At 45.5% G+C, this 10,000-nt stretch overlaps 1 protein-coding gene across 1 annotated transcript in view; it reads right to left on the bottom strand.

Annotated features, from left to right (window-relative positions):
• The window catches only part of LOC134440676 (connector enhancer of kinase suppressor of ras 2-like), a 113,222-nt gene that overhangs the window by 98,851 nt on the left and 4,371 nt on the right, over positions 1 to 10,000 (bottom strand). The window contains exon 2 of the mRNA XM_063190803.1: positions 9,290 to 9,453. Within this exon, the coding sequence (XP_063046873.1) occupies positions 9,290 to 9,453 (164 nt within the window). The remainder of the gene's footprint in view (positions 1 to 9,289; positions 9,454 to 10,000) is intronic.

Raw genomic sequence — 10,000 nt, 5'->3', positions numbered from 1 at the left:
TACCACTTTGTAAATTGTGAATGACAGTGTTGTCATAACGTAAGCTGTACGTCGTAGCAGCCGGACTACAGGCATGTTTCAATATTTGAAACGAAAACATCTCGCGGAGAAAATGCTAAACAAACTACTCTACTCCTACCACTGGCGCAAGGTGGAAAGCAATCACGGATGCAATTAGCCTAGAACTACCTACTAGACTACGATATGCTTCCAATTTATTCGGCAGAGAAGAGAGGTTTTCAACATATGCTTAAAGTTTTGGATGCGCTGCTTCCTCGCCTGTATGATCTTAACCAACACATGTGAGTTGAAAGGAATCTCTCTCCCTCCCTCTCTCGCTCACACACACACACAGGCAATCGGAGCACTCTCGCGCGCTCTCTCTCCCCCTCTCTCTAAAGCCCTACTCGGACGGGACTAGTTAGGAGACTTGTGGTAAAGTAACCGCGTCTGAACGCGCCATGTCAGTAAAGATAGCGGCGATATCGGTAAACTTCGCCGAGAGTTTTACCACCTGTTGCAGTCTGGAGAGATTACCAGCTGTAAAACTAGTTCTAATCCTGTGCGAACGCGCCGATGTCTGATTAAATGCATGAAACGCGATATTTAATCTACTCAGGCTTGCAAACGTTACCGTCTTGAAGTAAGCATTGTTTTAGGGTGTTGCTCCAAAAAATTTTCGCTGTGTTAACGCAGCAGTGTTCAGATGCATCGACATGTATTCAGACGCATTACTATGGGCTCTGATGGGGAAAAAGCAGGCAATTGCTAAATTTGTTCATCTGGGACAAGAGCCTCCATTCATCTGTACTATGATGCATCATTAATATATTGTGGGGATGGATGGCACGTGACGACAAATCTCAACAGTGCCTGAGGGTTTACCCCTCACATTTTTTGTTCTTTCTCTGAGATGTTTCAATGTAATCCCAATTGGTAATTTCTATTAGCAATGTTCTGAGATAAATTACATCAGGCTATTTTGGCCTGGAGTTCCCAAACTTTACTATGAGCCCTCCACATACAGGTAAATACAGCCAAGCCCCCCCCCCCCCCCCCCCCGACATGGGACGTGCCACACAATTTTTTTCTTTGCACCCAGTCTCACACCTTGATAAAGTTTGTGTATTCCTCAGACCATTCAGGTAGGCTACTACAGAAAGCACAATACATAAATATTGTAAAGAAAAAAAATCCTTTGGGATTTAAGCCTATTTTTGGTTTATTTTGGCTACTTAGGTCATTCAATTAATTTTGCTATATTTTCCCTGCCAATCTGCCACGGCCCCCCTGGCATCCTCTCACGCCCCCCCAGGCGTCCCCAGGCCCCACTTTGAAAACCCCTGCTATAGGCTACCCCATGTCCATATAAACTGGTCCAGTCCGAGTAGGCTTCACTCACACACACCAGAGGCACCGCCACACAAACAGAGCCTACTTCTCAATCTCTCTGTCAATCTCTCTCTCTCTCTCTCTCTCTCTCTCTCTCTCTCTCTCTCACACACACACACACACACACCACGTTGGGGCCTAGAGAGCTCAACAAGTTTTTTTTTTTTTTTTTCTGGGGGGGGGGTATTGAATCGAATCGTGAATCGTGAATCGAGTTTGGTAATGAAAAAATCTAGATTTTTTTTTCAGGGTGAATCGCCCAGCCCTACCTGCACCCAACCTCGACGATGAAGAAGTTGTCACTCCGATCATTAAGAGGTTGAAGCTTTTGATTCTTTGACTTTGACATGAACTTCATGACACAAGATCAAAATGCAGCAGGGAGCTAAAAAGATGAACAGAGGGGAAAGGAGTAAGGGAACATAGAGAAAACAGATAAAAAAAACTAAAAACAAGAAAGAGAGAGTACAACTGCAGAGAGATGGTTATGAAAGAGGAGAAGCAGTAAAAGTAGACTAAGTAGAGCTTAAAGGAACACGGAGGGGGAAATAAACCGATGAGACTGAGGGGGATATAAAGAAAGCACACAGCAATAAAGACCTGCTTTTAAATGAGTCGAGTTACGAACGAAGTGTAGCCATACACTGTGGAGGCTTATCCCCTACAGCATGTCAACGGCAAATATATAGTATGAGTGTGTTGGGACAGACAGTAAATGTACAGGTGTGAGCTTTTATGCAAAACTGTCTTGGTCAGCAGATGATGACGTGTGTATGTATGGTGTGCGTATGTGCATATGTGCGTATGTGCTTACGTGCATGTGATGCGCACGTGCGTGAGTGTGTGTGTGTATGTGTGTATGTGTGCGTGCGCGCATGTGCGTGTGTGTGTGTGTGTGTGTGTGTGTGTGTGTGTGTGTGTGTGTGTGTGTGTGTGTGTGTGTGTGTGTGTGTGTGTGTGTGTGTGTGTGTGTGTGTGTGTGTGTGAGTGTGTGTATGCATATAACATGTCTGCACTCAGGGCTGCTGACAGCTTTGGCTGATCCCAGAACAAAGTCATCTGAAAGGGACCCCCCACCCAATACACACAATGTAATGAGAACCCAATTTTGGAGCCCCTCTGTCCCTGGGCCCGGGACGACTGTCCCCTTTACTGCCCCCTCTCGGCTTTCCTGCCTGCACTGCCCATGATCTTTGTCCTCTGCTACATCATTGGAAAGCTCTATGTCCTTGGGGTTTCTCTGCCATGCTGGAATATGCATTTTACTGTATGTACTGGCAGCGCTATTGCTGGCTGTTTCTCTATATAAGGCCTATATATGCCTACATACTGTATATGAACGTGTCTCTTGACTTTAGGTTCACATTAATATGCGTATATGTTCTGTATTCGGGTATATGTTAGCTCATTCTTGCACGCTTGTGTCAGTATGTATATATTTATGAATATGTGTGTGTGTGTGTGTGTGTGTGTGTGTGTGTGTGTGTGTGTGTGTGTGTGTGTGTGTGTGTGTGTGTGTGTGTGTGTGAGAGAGAGAGAGAGAGAGAGAGAGAGAGAGAGAGAGAGAGAGAGAGAGAGAGAGAGAGAGAGAGAGAGAGAGAGAGAGAGAGAGAGAGAGAGAGAGAGAGAGAGAGAGAGAGACCCAAGTCCATGTCCTTGAAGGCATGCAGCTGTGTCCCTACTGACAGGAGTGGGATCATGAATCATTCTGTCCTGCATTTCCTGCGCTACTTCTTCACCCCTTTCCCCTCTTTCTTCCTCTCCTATTTCGTTCCCTCTCTTCGTTTCTTTCCCTTCACCTTTTCCTCCCTTTTTTATCTTTGCCTTTTCTTCCCCTCTATAGTCCTCATTCTCCATCTTACAATCATTCAGCTTCTCATTGCCCTCTTTCAATTCCTTTCTTTCTCTTTTCTTCTCGACCTCCACGTCTACATCTTCATCCTTTCTTCCTCTCAATTGCCCTCTCCCTCTCTTTTCCCTTCTTTCCCCCTATTTTCCCTCTTACTCCAACTCCCACAGGTCCTCTTCCCTTTCTGCATCCATTTCTGTCTCCTCTCTTGACTTGATGTTCCTTTCTTCCTCTCTTTCTACCCCATTTCCCAGTTCAGTTAATCTTTTCCTCCTTGCCCCCTTTGTTTCTGTTCTTCCTATATTCCCCCGTCTCTTCTGCTTCTTCCTCTCATCGTTAAGCGACAACCCTCCTCTTCTCTCTCACTTTGCGTTCCCCTGACTCGTTACTCATTGCCCATATGCAGAGCTGGAGTTGGACCACAAACCGGCGAGGGCATGTTTGGCATAGACCCACCCCTCACCCCATCCCCATACTACAATTATGATGGGCTCTGTCCACTTTGTAGTAGGATGCACCAATGGGCCGCCCCATCTTAGCCAGTCTCTAAGGGAAATTTTGAAACAAACAAACAAACAAACAAAAAAAGAATCTGCCGGCCCATCTGGGAAATGCCCTGTATGCCAGATTACCAGTCCAGCCCCACCCATATGATAGATATCCTTACTAGTACTACCCTCTCTTCTAGCCCAACCTCTTCTCCCATGCACCTGTATAACTGGTCTTAAATTATGATGGATATGTTGAGATTCTGAAACGTTACGTAGTTTACCTCATTAATGTAAAAACAAAAACAACAAATAAATTGTAACTGTTGTCAAAAGAGTTTAGGTCTAGGCAATAGGACTTCTTTATGAGGCTTGAAGATGCTCCGTCTCTTCCAACAGACATTTATGCAGTTGAACCAGAACTTGTATGGAGGAAGAGGTGGAATATATAATTGATGATAACCTGAAGATGACTCTTTACTACCTGCTTAGTCCACCTCCTCTTCTTTTGATCTTCCTACATTCTCCTGTCATTTGTTATTCTCTCTTCTCTTTATGCCTTCTCTTTCATCACATCTCTCCTGTTTGCTACATAGTAAATTGTACAGGGTTAATACAACACTTAGGCAGTACCCTGGGACCAGATGTGCTCTTGAAAACGGTACATCCACCCTCTAAGTGTTGAATTAACACTGCAAAATGCACCATGCACTTGGTTCACATCCTTGCTCTTTCCATTCCCTTTACCTTCCCTAATGTCCCCTGTTCCCTTTGAGAGAGAGAGAGAGAGAGAGAGAGAGAGAGAGAGAGAGAGAGAGAGAGAGAGAGAGAGAGAGAGAGAGAGAGAGAGATTTCCAAGAGTTTTCCCACCTCAATATGACAGTACATAAAATACATGGTCCTCTACAATTATGATCGAAGTAGAGCTGTTTGGTAGCTGTCCTTGGTCCTGGAATGCATTACGACAGAGATACTGCTAATGGAGACTGCTACCAGTTTTAAACCCCTTAGCAGGGGTAAAGTAATGAATGATTACCAGATAAAATGACTACAGGGAAGAGGAAAAGGGGACATCGTTCAAACATTTTGAAGAGCTGCATCAGCAGGTGTGTTTAAATCAGCTAGTGATGGGACAGTGCAGCAGGTCATGGGACAGTGCATTCATTGCAGTCTATTTATCTAAAACCTAATTGTAACAGTCATGTGTCAGTTGTACTGATTGACGTTCTAACTAGTACAGCATACAATGTGTGAGTTACATTGATTGAAAATGGACATTTTGGAGGTCCTACCTGCCCTTACGCAGAAAGAGGATGCCATTTTACACTATCAAGATTGCCATGCCAACACATTAATTTGTTGTGGCATATCCCTAACATCAAATACAAATAATGGACAAATGCACAACAGCATAACACATAAATATGGGCAGACAGCCATGTACACAGAGACATAAACAGTAAACAGTAAATAGTAGAGGGTGCCCAGCAGTCATTGGACAATAGACAGTGATGGTCAGAAAACAAAGTGCATGTTGAAGTGTCACCAACGGTAAAGTGCAAACAGTGCCTACAGAATACTAAGTTGCATGAATGTCAAAAGTCATAACAGTCCCATACCTGCAGGCACATATGTACTGGGGTTGGTCCAGCTGTCTGCAGCTATACTGTATGTATGTGATGCAGCTTGAGCTGTTTGGGATTCTTGACAGCTCTCCACTGCAGAGGCACCCAGCTGGCTGCTGAGCTGGACCAGTGACTGGGTATGCGGTGCCAGGCTTGCCAGACCGGACCGGCCATCGCAGTGCCAATGGGCTGAGGGGTTATGGTGCCACCCCACGGCCAACCCACACCAAAGGGGAATAAGGACAGTGCCCTGTGGCAGCAGTACAAAGTAACGGGGCTGTAACATCTGTCCATAAACTCCCTAATAACCATAAGCGCGCACGTCAACACACACACACACACACACACACACACACATGCATTTATGCACACACACACGCACTTGTGCATGCACTTGTGCACGCACTTGTGCACGCACTTGTGCACGCACGCACGCACGCACTCTCTCTCACACACACACACACACACACACACACACACACACACACACACACACACACACACACACACACGCATTTATGCACACACGCACGCACTTGTGCACGCACGCATGCACGCACGCATGCACGCACGCACGCACACACACACACACACACACACACACACACACTTCCTACATGGCCCGAGGGGGACAGTGAGAGGTTGGTGCCTCAGTGCCTGGAGGGGGTTGGCAGACTGCGGGTCACCATGATGGCCCAGAAGCCCACAAAGTTGGAGAGGAAGTGTGGGAATGTGGGTCAAGCATGCTTCCTGTCTGCTCGACTCATTCTCCCTTCTTTAAAAAGTCACTTCAGACCAACTGTGACATGAGACGATTCACACAACTACTTTTCATAAATATGCATTGACGGTATTATTCTCATAAATTCTGGAGTCATTATGGAGTGACATGAAATCTGAGAAAAATAAACTAAATTACAAAAGCAACAAGATGGGCTCTGGGATGGAGTTTTTTAAAGAGTGCAAGCTTTCAGCGCAAAAAAGATTCCACCTGTCTAATATAGAATATTCAGCTGTGGACAGTCAAAATTACAAACTAGTCTAGACTGAATACAACTTTCTAAAACCTAGTCAAAACCTCTGGTCAGCTGGTGGTGGTGGTGGTGGTACCATTATACAAAGCTTTTTGCTATCACTAAAGTCAGGAATACATTTGCAATTGCAGCAAGGCTGGTAGCCTAGTAAGCTGAAGAGAAACAGTCTGTTGGCCAAGCCTTCCAAGATCGTAGGATGGCTAAGTCTAACAAAATGTGTCCGTTTAATTGGCTATAGTGGCACCCACATCCACATTGTGCGATTCCAGACTAAAGTTTTCATGTTTCAGTCTTTTAGTATGCTGCTCGGAGCTGATGGTGTATGGATGAAATGGCCCAGGAAAGGACAATTGTAGTGGAGTGGAGCCTCGGTGCCTCATTTCCATAGCCCAATTTAGAACCCCAGCAGGGTGGAGAAAGAGAGAGAGAGAGAGAGAGAGAGAGAGAGAGAGAGAGAGAGAGAGAGAGAGAGAGAGAGAGAGAGGCACAGTAGCAGAGTGCCCTTGTCCTCCACACATCGTCTGTGTGTGTGTATGTGTGTGTGTGTGTGTGTGTGTGTGTGTGTGTGTGTGTGTGTGTGTGTGTGTGTGTGTGTGTGTGTGTGTGTGTGTGTGTGTGTGTGTGTATGTGTGTGTGTGTGTGTGCGTGCGTGAATGTTAGGGCACACGTGTGTGTGTGTGTGTGTGTGTGTGTGTGTGTGTGTGTGTGTGTGTGTGTGTGTGTGTGTGTGTGTGTGTGTGTGTGTGTGTGTGTGGTGGCGAACTGAAAGTGCCCCCACCCCTAGCCGTCAAACCAGCATCAAACAGCTGCAACAATGTCGGCCCCACACTCACCCCACACCCCCTGCTGTGCCGCTCTGCGCAGGTCCCCAGTAGGGCAGAAAGCACTTGCGCCCCAGTTCCACTGCATTCACTTCCAAGGGCACAGGTGACATGTTAAAAAGTGTGCACTTTCTGAAGGGGGTAACACAGCCATTTGGGACAGGCCCGCTATTTCGGGGATGTGATGGGGTTTTTTCAAACCCCGTTGTGCGCGGATGAAGCCCCAATACACTCAGCCTGGTGATGAAGATTATGTATTTTCCAAGGTCTGTAGTTCTTCATGCTATACCGTATATGTAACATAAATAAAGTAAAAAAAGGTATAAAAGGTAATGTTGTAATATTGAAATAACAAATAATAACAAATACATTTCACAAAATTTGTTTTGTAGATTTTACCACTCACTAGGTTCACTATATTGCATACCTTCATCTCAGGTAAATGAATTACTGGATTTTACAAGGGATTACAAGGATGCTCCTGAAGAACTACAGACCTTGCCTAGAGCATCCTTGTAATCCCTTGTAAAATCCAGCAATTCTTTTGTGAAATGTATTTGTTATTATTTGTTATTTCAATATTACAACATTACCTTTTATACCTTTTTTACTTTATTTATGTTACATATACGGTATAGCATTTATATAGGCCATGTATTAATTCAAAGTTGAATACAGGGATTGTGTCTTACTAATGGCCCCTATAACATTTTTGCATAAAAAGCAGTCTATAGCTGTGTAAACAATCAGCCTGTTGTGGATGTATAGCATGAGACAGAGAGCAGCCCCCCTGGGGTTATCATGAAACCACTGACCTTTATAGCAAAGAGACAACCAGCTGTGAGCACATGGCCACACACACACACACACACACACATGCACACACACACACACGCACGCACGCACACACGCACGCACGCGCACACACACACACACGCACGCACGCACGCACGCACGCACACACGCACGCACGCACGCACGCACGCACGCACACGCACGCACACACACACACACACACACACACACACACACACACACACTTGTGCGCGCATACATACGTGTGCGCGCGCACACACACACACACACACACACACACACACACACACACACACACACACACACACACACACACACACACACACACACACACACACACACACACACACACTTAGAAGAGCGCATGTCCGTACTATATGTGTATGTATGTACAGTATGTATCTACAGTAATGAGTATGCAGTATGTATACATGTATAAATGTATGTATTGTACACTATAGTATATGAGAGTATGACTATGGATAAGTAGAACAAAGGAGAGCAATGAAAGGATTGCAATGAAGACAACAAGAAAGAAAGAGGGGGAAACACTTAACCCGTTAAAACACAACCCCTGTTATAAATTGGCTGTCACCAAAATGGCAAGGACCAAGTCGTAATGTATTACTAAAGCAATGTGTAATGTCATTGTGGTATAGTACTGTGGTAGTAAAATGCTTTTGAACGACTGTTATTGTGTGGAACTGTGTGCATTATGAGGCTAAAACACCACAAGATTTTAAAAAGTATAGTTCTGTGCTTTAGGGCAGTCATGCGTAGGTGGTTAGGACATCAGACTTGTAGCTCAAAGGTTGCTGGTTCGATTCCCAACAGGGCAGGTTGGTGGGGGAGTAATTAACCAGTGCTCTCCCCCATCCTCCTCAATAACTGAGGTACCCTGACTGAGCATGGTACTGTCCCGCCGCACTGCTTCCTGCATGGGGGGAGACATTGGGGGCTGCCCCCTTGCGTGGATGACACATAAATGCAATTTCCTTGTGTGCAGTGTGCCGTTGTGTACTGTATAGAGTGCCACAATGACAATGGACAATGTCACAATGGGAGTTGGAATTCTCCAGTTGGGCTTTCACGCTTTCACAAAAGAAAGAAAGAGGGGGAAACTGTAACCCCCTGAGTAAGTTGATACTTTTTATCTCGCACCCAAAGACGTTTTTCCAAGAAGTTGAGCGCGTCCTTTGCCAAAACTTGAAACTCTAACCCCCCCCTACCAAATGAAAAAAAATAGCATAGAGTAGTATCTTACCAGTGCACAGAGCAGGTCGACGGCCTCCAGGATGAGCTCCTGGTGTCCTATCCGCGTCACCCCCAGCTCCTCCAGCTCCTGGTGGGTGATGTGCAGCAGCTGCTCCCCGCTGATCTTCTCCCGCTCAAAGTTCTTGATGTACTGCTGCAGACAGTCATCCAGGCCTGGACGAACACACACACACACACACACACACGCACGCACGCACACACGCACGCACGCACGCACGCACGCACGCACGCACGCACGCACGCACGCACGCACGCACGCACGCACACACACACACACACACACACACACACACACACACACGTAGGGATTAATTTTTCATAAAATTATAGACTTCTCTCTATATTTGTTAGACTTCTAGAGTATTAGTAGGCCTACATGAAACAGAAGTCAAAAGTTCACAGGAAGACCCAAAGTGCAGAGGGGCTCGTAAATACCTTCAACTTGGACAAAACAAAACATTCTCAAAACCGTATGTATTGACCAGATGCTTAACTGTCAGACTCACTCAATGACCCATGCTGTTAAGCAAACACTAAGGAAAGGAAACAATAAAAGCTTGTATGTCCTGCTTGACTCCAGACTTAGTTGAAGGGAACTGTGAACTTATGTTCTAACAGCTCTTCGGCCGTTATTAAATTTGCCGTGCTCACACTTGAATCATCTGTTGCAGGTATACTATACTACTATATACCTGTATAT

This window comes from Engraulis encrasicolus, chromosome 23 (genome assembly GCF_034702125.1).
Source record: "Engraulis encrasicolus isolate BLACKSEA-1 chromosome 23, IST_EnEncr_1.0, whole genome shotgun sequence".
Classification (NCBI taxonomy): Eukaryota; Metazoa; Chordata; class Actinopteri; order Clupeiformes; family Engraulidae; genus Engraulis; species Engraulis encrasicolus.
This window is presented reverse-complemented; position numbering and strand designations above follow the sequence as displayed.